Source organism: Triturus cristatus, chromosome 10, assembly GCF_964204655.1.
Source record: "Triturus cristatus chromosome 10, aTriCri1.1, whole genome shotgun sequence".
In the NCBI taxonomy this organism is placed as follows: domain Eukaryota; kingdom Metazoa; phylum Chordata; class Amphibia; order Caudata; family Salamandridae; genus Triturus; species Triturus cristatus.
The window spans coordinates 1,035,620,026-1,035,638,546 of NC_140593.1; the positions used below are offsets into that span (position 1 = coordinate 1,035,620,026).

Here is an 18,521-nt window from a genome sequence, read left to right on the forward strand (position 1 = left end):
CTTAAGGTACTGCAACAACAGTGTGGAATTGGTTCCTGAGGTGTTACGTCTCTGGCGGTGGTCGGAGCGCCATGGCATCTTCCTGATAGTAAATCACCTATTAGGGCCCCTGAATGCCAGAGCGGACGAACTGAGCAGATGTCTGGCAGATCACGAGTGGCTTCTGCATCCAGAGATGGTGCAGCACATCTTCAGAATGTGAGGAGAACCCTAACTAGATATTTTCACCACTATCGAGAATGTGGTGTCAACAGTTTTGTGCATTGGAGTTCACATAAGTACAGTCCTTAGGAAAGGCATACCAGTTGAAATGGAACAAGGGACTCATATATGCCTTCCCACCTCTAGCTCTCGTGTACCGAGTTCTGAAGAAGATCAGATCGACCGTGCCCAAGTTATCCTAGTGGCCCTAGATTGGTCCAGGAGAGTGTGGTACCCAGAACTCCTGGCCATGTGCATCTGTTCTCTGATCAGACTGCCACTTCGCTAGGACTTCCTTGCTCAGCAGTAGGGTAGGATCCTCCACCTAAAGCTGTGCAATCTACACCTATATGCATGGAAATTGAGTGGCACCAATTGTCTGCACTCGATTTGCTATCCGACGTAGTGGATGCCATCCTTCCCACTCAGTGCCTTTCCAGAAAAAACATTTATGCTGAGCGCTGGGGCAAATTTGTAGCCTGGTGTGGTGTTTGCAATGCTGAACTTGAGCCAATACAGAACTGCTTGCTGTGTTTCCTGACCCTAAGGATCATATTCCGCATTGTTGTTACAACAGCTTGTCACATGAGTTAACTATGGGTATTTTCTTTGCATTCGCCTTCCACCACCTTTTTCCTGGACAAACTGGTGCTGTAGACTAGGGCAGCCTTGTTATCACAAGTCGTGACTCCCTTCCACATTGGCCAATACATTACTCCACCACCGTACATCGTCCAGCTCCCAACCCCTCAAAAGACGAGTAGAAGATCCATTGTTTGTACCCCGAAGGCCTTTAAGCTTTTACAGTGACAGTACCAAGGACCATCGAGTGGATAGTGAGCTTTTTTGGAGTTCTCTGGTCCGAAGAAAGGTAAGGTGGTGCAGAAGAGGACTGTGTCGAGGTTGATGGACTTCTGCATTAAGGTCTACTACGTATTGGCCCACAGTCAGCTTCAGGAAGCTCCGAGAGCCAATCCCACTGTTACTGCTGCTTTGGTACACAAAGTGCCTGTCCTTGACATATGCTATGCTGCAGCATGGGTGTCGGTGCGTACGTTCACAAACCACTACTGCCTTGACAGCTACATCGCAGGAGTTTTTGATCGGAGCCCAATCTACACAACCTCCACCTTGGGAAGGTATTGTTTGGGTATCTGTTCCACAGTGATGAATCTGCAATTAGAATTATCCATCCAAAGTATGTTATCTTGGTTTAATGCTCTCTCTAGTGAGTAACCCAACTAACCTCAAATTCCTTGCTGCTCTCCCTCTTCCCCGTTCTGTGGAGTGGCATCCATATAACATCTAAAAGATTCCAAGTCAGTATTCAGCTCACTTTACCATCAGTTGTGAGGGCATTGAAAGGGTAAAGTTAAGAAACTTCCCAGGGATGGCGCTTATTTTTGGCTCCACTCTGTCACTTCTGGGTCAGTGTGGAGCAGTCTCGGAGCTGCACCACGCCACGTAGCGGCACATGAGAGCACCGCTTTAAAAAAAATATCCAGATCCAGTCTGGCGCTTGGAGGATATTATAAGGTGAGAAATCAGTGGTTAGATACAGTATCTCCCAGAAGGAGCGGAGGGAAGGCAAGCAACTTGTTCATTGGTTTCAGTCTCTTATGAGTGAAAAGGTTGACCATAGGATTAGTCGCCTGTATGGTGTATTTCTTCGGTGGAAAGAGTCTAAGCTAGGGTCCTGAGCCCTGCTAGTAGGACCTGGGGGATTGAATCCACATTCGGTGCGTGCACTGCATGCCACTGATGAGCGACACACCAGCAGTTTCTGGCTTTTAATAAACACCTCTTGCAAAAAGCACACCTACATGTCCCAGAATGTAACTTCTTCTTGACTGAAAGGTCTGTACTGGGTGAAGGTGCCAGTATAGTGATGGGCGCTGTGTAACCTGGCTGGTTAGCCAACTTTCTGTATGAACCCAGCATTATTTTCATGAAGAGTCGAGTAAAGTCATACCTATTACATTGGTAAATTTTTGATCACATTTGTAAATATTTTCCAAATATATTTTCGACACTTGGTTTTATATGTTGTTAAACAGTGACAAAGTAACATTGAATATAATAAAGGATTGCCTTTGTTGTCCTAAGTTATATCATTTTTTTAGATGACAACAGCAGCACGACAAGAGGTTCTTGGTCTTTACCGGAAGATATTCAAACTAGCAAAACAATGGCAGGCTTTGTCAGGAAAGCTGGAAGACACCATCAAGGAAAAACAATATATTGTTGATGAAGCCAAAACATTGTTTAAGAAAAATAAACACGTAAGTACTGCTTCATTACTGTATTCTGACTTGGGTTTTGTCTAAATATGTAGCTACACGAGAACAGTTGTGATAAGAGGCACAAGCACTATACAATTTTTCGAATAAAACTGTATCTTATGAGAACAGCGCGTCTTTGGCTGACTCCATGTCTTGCTTAGTATTTATTCTTCTACGTTGTTTTAGAAAGTTCCGACCAGGACACAAAGGGCTTCAGAGCATTGTGCAAGGAAAAGTCAAACAGTATACCACAGTTAAATGAAATCTAAAGTAAAAACCACAAGACAGGAGTCCCTCTGCAGTACATATATGTAAATGCAGGACACTAAATGCATCATACCTTGCTGATGAGCGGGGGTGGACCATCTATGTTGGCAAACTAGGTGGGTATCTAGGGTGATAAGTTAAGTGGGACGCCAAATTTGAGGAAAAAACATAAATAATGGCATTCTGATGGAAGGTTGCCTAGGACGCTAATCTGGGGCTACAGGTGCCTCTAGTTGATCTGGAGGTGAGAGAAAGAAGAGACATCACAAAGGTTGTAAAGGATGGGTTATTAGGACCATTGTAGATATTTGAGGTACCTCTCATGCTGGCTCCCATTCACAGGCTAAAGGTGTTTTATGTGAGCTCTTGAAAAGGAAAAATACAAATTGTTGCCTTAAAAAGTCTTTGAGCAGATATAGTCACCATTTAAAGGACACTATGCACTTGAGGTTTAGTTGGCACCCTTTGACTGGTTCAATAAATGATTTGCTAAAAAAAAAGTAAAGTAATGTCTTTTGATGTTAAAAATATTTATTGCATCTTGTTGCTTTGTTAGGTTACTGACACAGACATGGTGAAACAGCACATAGAAGAATGTAAAGCAAGGATTGAAATGGGGCTACATTATGGAATTCCATATCCAAGACCTGTAAGTATTAATACGTGTAGATTCATTCATGACATTGGACGTAACACTTTAGCATGATTAAAGATCTAATGTGATGCACCTTGAATTTGTCCACAAGTGCAACAGAGTTTATAATTTTAATAACAACGCATTATTAAATTAAACCAGTGCAAGTCTATACCTTTTGGGGGAGTATAGCAAGGTACTTCTTTGGTTTCAAATATTTATTTTGTTGACTTCATGGAGAAACAGCCATCAAGTATTTCAATAGTAAGTGCCAGATGCAGCAAGTATGAGTTATGATTGCCTAGCAAGGACACTATGAACCAAAAAGAACTTCTGCTCTAGGCATTAAAGATGGCTGTCACTATTAGCAAGTCTCAAGAAAGACCATTGACACCTTGGAACACCTAGTCCTTATTTTTAGTCAGGCTTTTGTTTGGGACGCGTTCTATTGAGACACAAGTCTTCTGTCCAGACGTCACCCACACTCTGTGTGTGTACCCTTACAGTAGTGCCTTGAATTTAAAATACTGATCAGCCACTGAAAATAATGGACAATGCTGGTGCTTTGGATGGATCAGGTTGTGGAGGTACATAGCCTTGATATCCTTGGTGGTCATGAACTCTTCTCCATAAGCAGGATAATAACCTCCTGCATTGTGACCATTCTTAAGTACTGGGTTTTTGAGAACCTTCTTGAGGTCCAAAATGGATTTACACAACCCCATTGTCATCTTTGCTAGGAAGCTGTAGAAGAACACCTGGCTGCACTTGATTTTAGGTACCAATTTTCTAGTGCCCTATTCAGAAGCATGTTGAGAATTTCCATTTGCAGTTCCTCCAGGGGGGTATGTTTTTCATTGTCAATTCAAAGTCTTGCCTTTCGGCGTAACTGCCACCCCAAGGATCTCCTCCAAATGCCTAGCGGTTATCACAGCACATCTGAGATGACGGGGCATTCACATATTCTCCTACTTAGATGAATGGCTGATAAAAAGCTCAAGCAAGCTTAAGTGCTTCTCCCATGCATCTCTCCAACACAACTTAGACTTTTCCATCAAGTCACCAATCATACCTGCTACCTTACCAAATACAACCCTCATTACGGCCAACCCTAAACTCAGTAACAGGTAAAACCTACTCCAGCCATCAAAGAGTCATGGCTTTTCAACACTGTGTCCCTCTTTTTCAGTCAAATTGTCCACTTTCAGTCAAAACAGTAATGTGCCTTCTCGGCATGATGGCATCCTGCATAACCATAGTGCCCCATGGCAGACTGGTCCAAAGCAGAGGGTCACATGGCGGATCCAGTGCTGGTAAAAGCCAGTGCCATTGCCCGTTGCAGTGGTGAAAGAGCAACAATCTGTGTCAGGGCCAGAATTTCAAAGACCCTTTACCACTGGTAACCATTACCAGGGACACATCACAACTAGGATGGGGGAGGGCACATCTTAACCTCAAAGCAGTATAAACGTTGTGGATTCCACAAAAGTTACCACATTAACTACCTCAAACTCGTAGCATTCTAGCCAGCCCTCAAAGCCTTCCACCCACTGATTGATGGGTAAGGTAGGCTTAGTCCAAACAGACAACATGACATTGAAGTACTATCTGCAGAAGTAAGGCGGCACCCACCCTCACCACCTCTCCCTTCTAGCATACACAATTTGGCTTTTTACCCTCCTCCACCGCATCCACTAGATAGCATGTACCTCCCAGGGGTGTATATTGCCCCAGCAGCCCTACTCACTCGGTCATACCAAAACATTCACAAATGGGGACTCAATCTTCTGGTCCTGAACAGCTACTTCCTAGTGGGAACTCGACAGATAGACCTGTTCGCCACCTCAGAAAATGCAGAATACCCAGGCTTGACCTCCGGGTTCCCACAACTACAGTCCATGTGCAGCACACTATGGATGAACTGGTCAGGGATACATGACTAAGCTTTTCCACCTCTCCTGTTCCTTCCAGTAGTGGTACAAAAGATGTAACAAACATCCCAGACACTCCTCTTCATATCCCCACCTGAGTCAGATAGCCCTGGTACTCGACTCAACTCGAAATGTCCATCAGCCCCCACAAAAAGTTACACAACAGGTCGGACGTTCTCACCAGAAACCAGGGTCAGATCAAACATCCAGACCCTAAACAGCCCACCCTAGCGATTTGTCACCTGAGATCCTAGACTTCTGCTACCTGCGCCTTGCACAGAAGGCCGGCTACTCGAGCTTGCTATGCTGCAAAACGTAAAATGTTTGTCCATTACTTTATTCTAAAGCACATAGATCCATTAAAACCTGTGGTGTAGGACATTATATGTTACCTCCTTCATCTACAATGGTCTGGGTTTAGCATATACTTCCATTAGACGTCATTTAGCAGCCATTGCCACTTACATGTAGAATAGAGAACACTCTACTGTAGACATCAAGACTTTATGGAAGGCCTCAAAAGGACATTCCCCCAAGCATGACTCCAGCCCTTGAGCTGAATCTCAATGTAGTCCTCACCAGACTCATAGGTCCCTCCTTTGAGCCAATGCATTTGTACCCCCTTCAATACCTCCATCGGAAAGGTTGCATTCCTGGTGGCTATAACTTCACTGAGGCGTATTACTGAATTGCAAGCACTCACAATACACAAACCCTCCTTTCAGGTCCACAATGATAGGGTAGTACTACAGACCAACCGAACATTTCTGCCCAAGCTGATTTCACCTTTTCATCTCAACCAGCCCATAGAACTTCTGTTTTTTTCTACAACCAGGATAGGCAGCGGAGAGAGCCCTTCACACTTAAGGTGTCAAGAGGTTTCTTATGTACTACATTGATAGGGGCAAATCCTTATGTGAGGCAGACCAGCTATTTGTAGCCTTTAATAACCCCTAAAAGGGTCAGCCTATTTCAAAAATTGGAATTGCCAAATGGATAGTCAAGTGCATCCATACTTACCACTTTAAAGCCAAACAAGTTCCCCCTGTACCTCCCAGGGCAAACACTACAAGAAAGAAGGTTGCTACTATGGCAATCTTTGAAAACATACCACTGGCTGACATCTGTAAGACAGCTACTTGGTCAACACCACATATTTACCAAACTACCATTTGGACGTTCTTGCTAGACAGCAAGCTTTAGTTGGCAGACGATTCTAAGGACCCTTTTTCAGACTTCTGCTTCATCCACACGCTAGCCACTGCTTATACAGAGAGACTGCTTTACATTCTATGCAGAGCATTTGTATCTGCTACGAGGATAATGTTATCCTGTAAGCATCTGTTTGTAGCGTTTAGTGCTGCAGATTCACATACACCCACCCTCCTCCCCGGAAAAGTTTGGCTCTGGTTGCAAATCTCTTTTTTCTTTCTCTTTCTATACCTAATTCTCTAGCAATGCATATTTGCACAACATTCTTCCACCACTTTGTAGTATCTTGTTTATGTAATTATCCTATTACTTTCTCCCTAGCTGCTCAGTCAGTGTGAATGTGCTGCGTGGAATTATGGTGTGATGGACATGAATGGAATGTTTGCGTGCCTGTGAGGTGAGGTGTGACAGTTGGAGTATGGGCTGAGCAGCAGGCAGGCTGCTCCTGGTGGGGCTGCTTCGCATGAACTTTACAACTTATAACTAAGACTTAATAAATCAACTGAAACAACATCTTGGCTAATGGACCTACTTACTACGCAATTTTGGCGACGATTTGAAGCTTTAGAAACTACGTGTGCAAAGAAACCGTTCAGGATACTACTAAAAAGAAACTACCTGAAACTTTGAGTCAAGAATCAAGCTGTAAGACTGAAGCACTAGGCATGAAAGCCCCACCAGGGTCCTGTTCACATCGGACAGCCCTGCCAGTGAGTGCTTCCTTGTTGTTATATGTTTGAAGTTTTGACAATAAATATTTACTAGCGGAGTTTGCTTGGCAGAAATTGTCTTTACATTGCGCTTTTACTTTCTTCACGTCGGGTGGATAATACTGGCAGGTGTCAACTGTTTGACAGGACAGTATTTAGAGACAGTGTCACAAGCAGCGTGTGCACTGACATCTCTGTGGCACTTTCGGATGCCTTTCATAGAAGAAACAGCACCACTGATTTTATCTCAGATAGTGGTTCCCTTGGACTGGCATTTTAACTAGGTACCATTGCGCTATTGAACACCTGGTTAAGAAAAGTCAGGTGACTTACTTTGGAGCTTGATCACAGTGCAATGTGGTGCTGCATCTGGATGCTGGAGGCCATGGGTTCTACGTGGCAACGGTTGACTGTGCAGCAAGGTGACAGTTGCTACTGGAGCTCCTCTCTCCAGTGGGGTGGAAATCCATATGATGACGTAAACATGTAAACGTCAATCGATTCATGGAAGAGGAGTTCGGGTATGTCCCACAGAAGCCCGATTTCCTTGTGAAAGTGACGACGGATGCGATGCTGGGGAAACAAGTCCCATCGCCTGTAAAAAAAAACGTAACCCGTATATGGCGGCCACCTTGGAAGGAAAAAATCAGCCAGGGAAGGCACAGAGAAGTTTGGCAGTTTCTGCTGCAATTATAGCGTTTACTGTGTGGTCCATGGCAACATCGGGTGTGTCAGGCTAATGCGTGGTTTATGCCGCGATGTTAGTTATGTAGTCTGCGCTCAGTTTGTGCTATTTTACCAATGCTGATGCACACAGCTTTAACATACTTTGGTCTCTGGTAGTCTGAGACGATGCAACTGGTGTGTGTGCACGGCGTGCCCTATGGGAGTTAAGCAACGTTGAAGCTATAGCTCACACTTTGTGAGTTATATCGCAGCTTGCTGGACACATGTTAACTCCGATATCTTTGCTGGTAAGACCACAATGTTTACCAAGTCTTCAACTGGTGCCAATTTGTGTGAGTGTTCGCTCACAGGAGGTCTGATGCTTCAACATGGAGCAGGAGCTAGCATTTTCAAGACATATTTGTTTGTGTTCTTTGATGTTGCATTGGTTACACATGTATATTCTGTATCATGCCAGTATTGCAAGTCTAATACTACTACTGTGGTAGCGTTCACTATGCGGGAAAAGTTTTGCCATTTTAAAACTTCTTAGAAGACGTTTCCCATGGATTCCTTTAAAGTGTAGGAAAACCATGACACAAGCACTTCTGGTAAGCAATCTGGACTATGGTAACGCATTATATATGGGCATGGCTGATTACCTATTCACCAGATTACAAGTAGTCCAAAATGCAGCTGCTAAACTCATTTGCAACAAGACTAGGTATAGTTCTGCCACCTTTTGCATGAAAGAATTACATTGGCTACCTGTACGTCAAAGAGCTAATTTTAAGCTGATGTGTTTCGCACATAGAACGCTTTATAGAACTGGTCCTCAAATCCTACACGGGAGACTAAAATTTCACGTACCTCTGTGTAATCTTAGATCCCGCCATCAGGCATTGGCATCAGTCAAGCGTATGACCAAAGTCAGGATGGGCGATCGTTCATTCTCTAAATTAGCAGCGGTCAATTGGAATAAACTTCCTCTAGATTTACGTCTGACTGAAGAATATTTAATGTTTAGGAAAAAATTAAAAACACATTTATTTCCCAGCTACTAAATTGCAATTTAAACTTCTCCATGTTTACACTCAATTGTGTTTCACAGCGCCGTGATGTCCCTTGGGATGAGTGTTGCGCTTTACAAATACAAAATACAAATACTTATCAGACTAAGTGTTTGAGTGCTTATTTCTTGTGCGTGTGGGATTCTGTTCTTGTGCATTATTTTGGTGCGATCAAGAGCTTTGGTTTCAAAGTAGAATATTGTGTAGTGTTGTTTATTCACTATGTGTGTGGAAAGATTGGTTGGTATTGATATTCATGTGAGTGTCACTGTTTTCAGCCTTTTTGTCTTAAGTTTTGGAATTACTACATTCAACTTTACTACTCCCTTACACATGAGATTTCTCTATGGGCGGGTATCGACAATTTCTTTAGTTTAACCTGTATGCCCTTACATGAGGGATGGCTTAGTGGGGGATAGTCGCTCATTTCAATGTTTCGTAACATGCCTTTACACGAGGGATGTCAGAGTGGGAGCAAGTCCCATTTCTACAGTTTACATTTTTATGATGTGTAAGTCACCCTGTCCTACACGTTGTGGTTGATGGTGTGTAAGTCACCCTGTGCTACACGTTTTGATTGACGGTGTGTAAGCCACCCTGTGCTACTTTGTTTTGGTTGGCGGTGTGTAAGTCACCCTGTGCTACATGTTTTGGTTGACGGTGTGAAAGTCACCCTGTGCTTCACGTGTTGTTCACTACACTTAGTTTAGGAGCGGCTGTGTGGGTAGGAGTCACCAATTTTCACGTTTTTTCCCTAAGCTTCCTTACTCATAGGTTGTTGGTTGGGTGTCAGTGTTTCCAGTTGCTTCTGGTTACCTCACTCGCTCTTGTTTTAGGGGACATTTATTTGGGTGTTCTGCACCCATTTCTTCTTTGTTTTTACATGTGTGTGAGTCGTGCCTACGGCTAGTTCATGTCGTGCTGTGTTATGCCTCCTCTCATGCCTGTCTGGCCAGTGGGTGTGGTTGGTGGTAGTCATAGGTGCGATTGTGACGTTCCGCTACATGTTGTTTCTTCTGCCATATGTTATGCTATATTTTTGAAATTATTGAGGGGGCGAATGTGTGAATTTATCTAGGCATCTTCTCAGTGCTTGTATATTTTTCTGCTTGTATATTTTTATATGCATTTTTCTTCATCTTTTATCCATTGCATCTACTTCTCTTATATAGCTTTCCTTTGCATCTTCTTTATGTTTTTCTCTAATGCTTAATGTGGTTTTCACTGTACATCCTGTTTATGTAATTATCCCATTACTTTCTCCCTAGCTGCTCAGCCAGTGTGAATGTGCTGTGTGGAATGTTGGAGTGGTGATGATGAATGGAATGTTTGGTGCCTGTGGGGTGAGCTGTGACAGTTTGAGTATGGGCTGAGCAGCAGGCAGGCTGCTACTGGTGGGGCTGCTTCATATGAACTTTAGAACTTATAACTAAGACTTAATAAATCAACTGAAACTACATCTCGGCTAATAGACTTACTTACTACACACTTCAAACCACTCTCACCGGCTGGGCGAAAAATAATCTAACATGGAGTCAGAGCCCAAGCACAATGTCAGTAAAAGAAAGGGCTCAGGACTAGAAAGTCTTGAAAGAAAAACAAATTGCAGACGTCCAAGCCCTACACAAGATGGCAGGAGTATGCAGAGTTTATGAATCAACAGCCCTACACACTACGAACAGATGCTTACAGGATAATTTCCTTTTTTAATCCAGTACCCTTTCTAATCTCACTCTCTCAGCTTTGTATAGAGTGACAAATCAGTCCTCGATATGGAGCAGATGATGGACAGGTCAGGGACCTACTCCTTAAACAAAACTCCAAGCATTAATCCCATCCCTTCTCTTTCGTTCACTGTTTAACAATTCCTACAAGTCTTTTGGTTTTATTTGATCAGACATTGCTTTGTGTAAGTGCAACTTGTTGTAAGATGTGTGCGTCGGCTATATGGCCTGGGGTTCACAAGAAATTCATATGAACAGCAATGTAACCATCCTGTGCTGTGCAATGCATACATTGTCTACAGATCGACTCATAGCTGAGCACTTACCCCCAGGGTCGGACAGGGATAGGAATTAGGCCTGGCATCATTCATGAATTGGATAGCTAAAAAAAGTGGTCCACATTTGCAAATTGGGACCGTTTTTAACTTATAAAGACACGCTGCATAGGTGTTTTGCAAGGTATGGGAGACTGCATGGGTTTGTACTTGCTGTAGGCAATGTTTGTGGGAATATCAGGAAAATCAACAGACAAAAACGCCCTACAAGGCCATACAATAGGCCCACAAACTGCCAGAAAACTGTCAATCACACACTGACCTTTAAGACCAGCCCTTTGGACACTGCATGATTGCCTTATAGGCCAGTCCAACTCTGCTAACCCCAGTGAACAGTGATGACTGTCTGAGGCAGCGTTTGTTATGTGGTCTCTGCAGCGCAGCCCTGGGTGATTGCTTTAATGGGTGGGCAGGCTGGATGGTACATAATAAAGAGGGCTATTTTATCCTCAGTTCTGGCATCATGGGCTCTAATATTCTCCACCCTGCTGTAATGCATTTGAGATTCTTCCCCATCTTTTCATGACTGCTGTGAGAGCTTCCTCTCAAGCCATGTGCCCCATGGGTAGGCTGCAATGAATACTAACGTGTAGTATTCCTTACACATTGCTCCCACTACCCAACCAATGCTGATCCTCATTGAATCCAGCCTATGAAATCCAGGGTAATATCGCATTTCACTATCTATGTTACCGCACTTGGAATGCAGATAATACATGGACATCATTTTAAATGAGGAATCAGTATCACTCTTGAGGTTGTTGCTCCTGAGTTTTTCTGTACTGTGGAGCGCACACACAGCACCGACATCTTCTTTTCTGCCTGGCTGTAGTGTGGTCATGCCACATTACACACGACGTTTTGACGCTTTTGTGACGCATGTTTACCGCATCACTTGAAACACATGGGATATGTCAAATATGCAGCCGACCGTTTACAGCACTTATGAGGCCATTTTGGTAACTCCATTTGTGGGCCCTTTTGTTTACCGCTGTATGATCTAGATTTACCTCATTCCACCAGAATCTAATCTTATCTTTCTGTTACTATGCACTGCTGCATCGCTATATATCCATGTCTCTGTTTACACTTTGCAGTTTCTCTGTTTCAGAAATACAAAAATTCCATCAGATGTTTCATAACTTCTGTTCCTAAATCCAGTTGCAAAGTTGTGTTCAATGAAAGTGTTTGTAATTGTGGTAAACAGTTTTGTATTTAAATAAAATATTTAAGAGAATAAACCTATATATAATGTACATTACAGTACCGGCGTACAAAGGAAAGGAACTAAGAACTAACATTTGTTTTTCTTCACTTTAGATTCATCTCCCGCCTATGGGCCTGGCCCAGAAACACGGCCAAGTACTTAAAACGCAAGAAAAGCTTAGGAAGCAAGCCAAGCCACTCTATCTAAAGTCCCACGACGACGTTGTATAGGGAATTTGTGGTATTATTCCGCCGCACGTGACTATGGACGGTACATAAAAAGAAAATGGGAAAGCCTGTATTAACATGGCGCCACTTCCCTAATGCATGTGGGGTCACGCCGAAAGAATTACGCACGGACGTTTCATTGGTTGCTTCTGGGTCCTTCCTCCCTGCTCGACGAGGGAAACCCCCTTTGATTATCTTCGATTAAACAGCACATAAACGAGTGGAAGTCTCTCTTGGCTGCCTTTTCTAACTCTGAGTATTCTCCTGGTGTTTTCCCCTATTCTTGCATTTGATAGTGGTGCGAATGACCCTGCACCTTTTCAGTTCACGGCTGAGATTCTCAAAGCCTGCAGTGAGATCCAATTGGTGTCTCCTGCGATTCAAAGAGGCCACATTAAGCCTCCAGTTAAATTGTGGGGTGGGCTGGGTGGGGCGGATTGTTTTGGATTGGAGTGGGGCTGATTGTTTTGGTTTTTAGGTCTCGCTGAGCCCAGCGCATACGCTGGCTCGGAGAGACATTTTGTATGTGAGTTTTCAAAGTGCTGCTGGCTGGCCTAGCGCTTGGGTTCACGCGACCGTGCACGCGCGAACCGCTAGCCTTCAGCGGCACTTTGAAAACTTGTGCGTTATCGCGATCACTTTCGCTTTCAGAGCGATCGCGATGACGCACGCTTTCAATGCTCGTTTGAATTTGAAGAGACTTAATCATATTTGATGCGATGCTTGTTGCATAATTTACTGTCAAACATTTCAGCGCTCGGCTCCTGCAAGAGCTAAAATGACCAGAACAGCCGGGCTGGCCGGGGAAAGTGAGCAAGCTGGACTTCATCTCTTTAATTATCACCCCCCAGTGGAGAGTCAACTGCCCGCTCTCGTAAACAACAACAATGCTCAGCACACGACCTTTAAATACATTATTGGTAGCTTTAGGCCACAAGATGAAACACGTATTCTGGATCAAACAAATGAGTGCTTGTATTTTGAGCACATACTGAGGCAAGGACGCGCATCATGCCCTCCGACACCCAGTTCTTCATTTGTAAAAAACACAAGTGCCAGGGCTCACGTCAGAAAGCCATTGCAGCTTCCAGCACACATTGCCCCAGTGATTCTGCCAATGATAGTAACAACACAACTACTAACTGTCGCACACCTACAAGTGAGACAATTAGGACTATTTCAGGCCCCCACTGGCTCCAATTAGGCACTGCAGACACCGAAAAATGCCAATTAGTGCACTGCCGTATGCTGTTGGTATGTATCCGCTGCTGACTATATCCAAAACGAATGCCGCAAGTGGTATGTGTGTTTGAGTCACTTGCTTCGCAACTTTGGCCCCTCTGCAGGCCCACACACTACCATGGAAGAGGAGTGCTAAACTGCCGCTCTCCTCTTCCACGGTAGTCTGCTCTCCCACACAAGATCGCTGCCATGGCTGTTCACTATGGGGTGCTTTTCCAACACGCAAGTGACCATGCTGTTCACGTTACAAAAACACCAGCAGCTGCAAACGGTCTCTTGCGTGATGTGCTAGATGTGCACGCTTCACAATAGAGATTGTGCGCTCTGGAAGTTAGGGTGTGTGCTCTCACGTGCGCAGCCTACAAGGAACACTGTTACCTAACACTCACTCATACTCATTCTCACACTCTCTCACTTACACATTCTGATTTATACTCACTCTCCCTCACTGTTACACACAAATCTACCCATGCACTCAAAGTCACTGATTTTCACTCTCCCTCTCACACTCAAAGGCACTTACACACACACACTCTTTCACAATTACTGACCCTCACTTACAACTACTACTGGTGTACAGGGTATCTGATTTGTCCTTCTGGGGTACAGGTGCTGTGCTGTGATAAATAGGCTTCAGTAGCCCTGGTGCTACTGCACCTGCTGCACCATTAATAGCGAGCAACAATGGTTCCCTTGGGAGGTGAGTTCTCCATCTAAGCTTCTATAACAAAACCACTGATGCACTTCAATCCATTAGAACAGGGTTCTAATTACTGCATGATTAACTCTAATATGTAAAAAAAGATGTAAAAGGTCCCCCAAAAATCCAGTGCAGTGCGAGTGATACGTGACAAAAGTGCAAAGGTGTACTGGTGTCTCCTAAGAAGAACATCCCAATAGCATTGTTGACAAAGCAGCGTAGTGATTCAACACAAAGGACACAAGATCTGAATCCAGTTTTATGAAACTACAATACATTTATATTCAACAGAATCAATCGTCGATGTATTGACCTGTCCAGCTACTCAAATACGGGGCCTTCATCAGACAAAGGGGGAGCAACCACCTCTTCAACAGTAACCATACACAGGAAGGAAGCCTTCTGGGGGTAAACAACTACTGGGTCTCCATGAATCTACAACACGGGGCGGCTCCACTGATTCTTGGCATCTGTAGGCTCTTGCCCCAGGACGCATGCGTACACACCAAGTCAATTGAACATTTACTGCTCACGTGTTAAAGATTCATGCAGATCCAATTGTTGTTTGCCCCAAGAGGGCATCACTTATCACTCTCACTGCACCGATTTTTGGAGCACGTATTATACCACTTTTGCATCTTAAAGATAAACAGACGGTAATTAATAACCTACTCTAATGTATTAAAGTGTATCAGTGGTTTTTGCCATAGAAACTTAGGTACAAAAAGCTTCTCCCAAAGGCACCATTGTTGCTCGATGTATTAATACCCAGGTTCCCAGGCATACTGGGTTGCTCTGTAATTATTTTTATTGAGCACCACTGGCTCACACTCACTGATTCTCATAATTTTCCCCTAATTCACTCTTTCTAACTTACTCGCTGCTTTACTCACTCCCTTGTCTCGCTTTCACTTATTCATACACGCTCACACACTCACTTATTGATTCTCATTCTCTTTCACTCTCGTTGATTCTGTCAAACACACTATATTAAAACACACACTTTCACTCAATCTCATTCTCTCTCAATCACTCACAGACACACTTTCACTCACACATAGAAACAACACTATATTTTTAGGCCGAGCACTCGAGACCTCTTGTATATACTTTAGTATATACGTAATTGTGTATGTACTTTGTGGGCTCTGGAGATCAGCCCTAGGACTTGTCTGCTTCCGCTTAGGAATTCTTTTTCTGTTCAACTGCCTCTATTTAACTGTCTTTTTTTTTTTACCAGTACAAATTGAGCTTTTAATATAAGCTGGATAGATTTCCATGTGATCAACGGAACTTTACTTTATTACCTAGTGGTATAGACTTTTATAGGAATAAAGCGTATTTGCACCTGACCTGGCTACCGTTCCAAGCTTGACCATGCGAAACAAGCATTGTTATTTATTAAAGTGTTTCGATTACCCGTAGACTTTATTACTCTGAGTCAAGCTTTACCTGAAGTTGCTGATTTTAGTTGTAATTTGCGTGGCGCACAATTTGCTAATTGTAGGTACTGCAGCGCCTTTCAGTACTCCGCCATGAGGGTGTCGTTTGGAGGGGCACGTGCAGGGGCATCTTCAAGGTATGGCACGAGTTGGCTCAAATTGGGTAATTAGGACTGACTCCTTTTACGTGGGACAGAAGTACACGGGACATGTTTATGCTTTATTTAAATTAGTTCACTACAAAACACTGAAAGGTAATTGCCTTGTGCGCGTCGCTGAAACATGAAATGCGGGGGGTGGGGATTGGGGAATTCACTGGCCTCTTAAATTCTTCCTCTGGACAATTTAAATACGGCAAATATTCTTTCTAAGGCTCTCTCTCCCGACGCCAGCGCTTTTGACGTTGACCGTATTTTGGTATACTTACTGGTGCTGGTGCGCGCGTGTCTTCGAAATGCTAATGTTTTCTGGCCTTTCTGAGAACTTTCAGCTGAACGATGACGTCGATGCTGGCACCTTACCCAATTATCACTGGCCTTTGTCTTATCTGCCACTGAAAAACAAGCATTGGCATAGCCAATAGGTCTCGCTCTTGGGACCTTATATGTGTTTAGCCATGCAACAGTTGATGTTGTTGCACCAAGGATATTGTGCTGCATAACTAAATACTTTTAAGGTCCCAAAAGCGAGACCTATTGGCTATGCCAATGCTTGTTTAGATTGGGGCTGATTGAAGTGGGGCAAATAGGAGTGTCCAGTTACCAGAAAAACACAATCTGTATTTTTTATTGAATTTTATGTTTGCTTCTTTGGGTGATCTATGGCCAGTTGTGTTTAATGAAAACAGAATCCGTTTATGACAAGTAGTGATGCAATCTGTCCTGTTTAAGGCCTTTGGGTGGTATTGCCTTTAGTCTTGACTTTTGAGGGATCATTTTTAGGTCTGGTTTGTCAGCGCAGCTGTCTGCATATCTATTGTTACCTGTTTGTTAAACTATAAATAGAGTGGGCTTTCGTTCTGCCAGAGGATCAGCTCTCTCACTTCATACTGTTGGATGTTTGGTGTATCATTCTATCTCCTACGGCCTGTTTGCATAGGAATACATGAGGAACTATTTACATTTCAAAAGTACACTTAATCACAAAACAGTAAATTCTTTATCTCAGATTCATTATGCACAAAAAGCATTTCTTTTTATTTGTTAATTCTAACAGGCCTTTTTACACTTAAGTTGGGGCTCAAAATGCAAGCCAGAGTTATTTAATTAGCCGATGCTTGTGTAATCTGTGAATAGTTCTTAACGGTTGTGCTCCACTGAGAAATTGCAGACACTGATCAAAGACCCTGCATGAATTTTCTCTCCCTTAGTGACTGATACCAAATTCGCAGAATTTTCCACTCAAGATAGATCTAACCCTTCCTGTCTATGCTTGCCTTTGTCTAAGAATGGCAAACCCATCAGGCATTTTGCTCTTTGCAGTCAGGATCTGGCCATTTTGTTGTGTGTTTTATTTCTTACAGCCGTCCCTTGTCGACATGGATTCCTATGTTGTGCCTCAAAGAGGGTAGCATAAGTGTGTCTCCGGATAAGTGGTGCACGTCTGTTTCAGCCTCTAGAATTAGATCACTATTCCCTAAAACAAGCACTAGGGAGTAACATTAGTCAACCAAAAAATAGGGAGCGAAGAACACACTGCAGACTGCTTCGTCATCCAGCCCCCTGCACCGTTGTAGCTTCATGTTAATGGTATCCGCAGCACTGTGCTGAAAGGAGGTGTTCTGCTACTGTTTCTGCCTGGTCTTAAGAATGCTGTGTGATCAAACATACTGTGGACAAATGGATTACTAGCTATAAAGAAAGTACACCCTATGATACAAGTGCAATTTTTAAATATCAAAGTGAGCATGCTTGACATTTATCCCAGGCGTTCTGATACATTTTGCCAGATTAGACTCGACAAAATCTGTGAAGGGAAAAGTGCATGGCTTCACATTTCGTGCCTTGTGCATTCTCTAGTTTGAGCAAGGATCTGAATTCTCTACCAAACTTGGAAGGAGGGCCGACGTGTCTTTGCAGGAAGATATTTTCAGGGACAAACAGACTTATAAACACAAATATGATTAATTGGGAAGTAATAAAATGAGTTCAGCTCAAACTACCAATAATACATTTGCATGCTGCTCATTGTCCTGGCTGGACACATTATTGCTCTTGCTGTGACTTATAATATATTTATACAATAAAAAAAGAAAATTAGCTGCAACAATCCCGTCCTACCAAGCCAACAATGTTGTGTTATAACTGCATCTGTTTATCTCCTACTTAATAAATCTTGTATTGGATAAACTCGTGTCCTAAGTGAGTCATACTTTAATAAACACTTTAGCATTGAGCTAGTTGGCAGAACTCCTTGTACTGCAGTTATCCATAAATTATGTGACACGGAGGAGTTGTGCTGTCAGAACATTATCAGGAAAAGGAGATATTTCTTGGTATATGAGCCTTTTTTTTTAAAACCCCAACGTCAATGTAGATCTTTGACAAATCTCAGGCATGGTTGTGTTTCGTAGTTAGCTGACAAATGTGGGATCAAAAGCATTCCTTCCCCACACAAAGCGTGAACTGCAGTTACTGCTGCTCTCATAACTATAACTTACTCGCCTTTACTT

The 18,521-nt window shown here is 43.2% G+C and overlaps 1 protein-coding gene across 5 annotated transcripts in view; it reads left to right on the forward strand.

Moving 5' to 3' along the window:
* Positions 1 to 12,686, forward strand: part of LYRM1 (LYR motif containing 1) — an 88,224-nt gene extending 75,538 nt beyond the window's left edge. For all 5 annotated transcript variants that reach the window (XM_085629108.1, XM_085629104.1, XM_085629107.1 and 2 more), the window contains 3 exons: positions 2,325 to 2,483; positions 3,307 to 3,399; positions 12,353 to 12,686. In XM_085629108.1, the coding sequence (XP_085485234.1) occupies positions 2,325 to 2,483; positions 3,307 to 3,399; positions 12,353 to 12,469 (369 nt within the window). In that variant the 3' untranslated portion in view covers positions 12,470 to 12,686. The remainder of the gene's footprint in view (positions 1 to 2,324; positions 2,484 to 3,306; positions 3,400 to 12,352) is intronic.
* Positions 12,687 to 18,521: the final 5,835 nt, after the last annotated feature.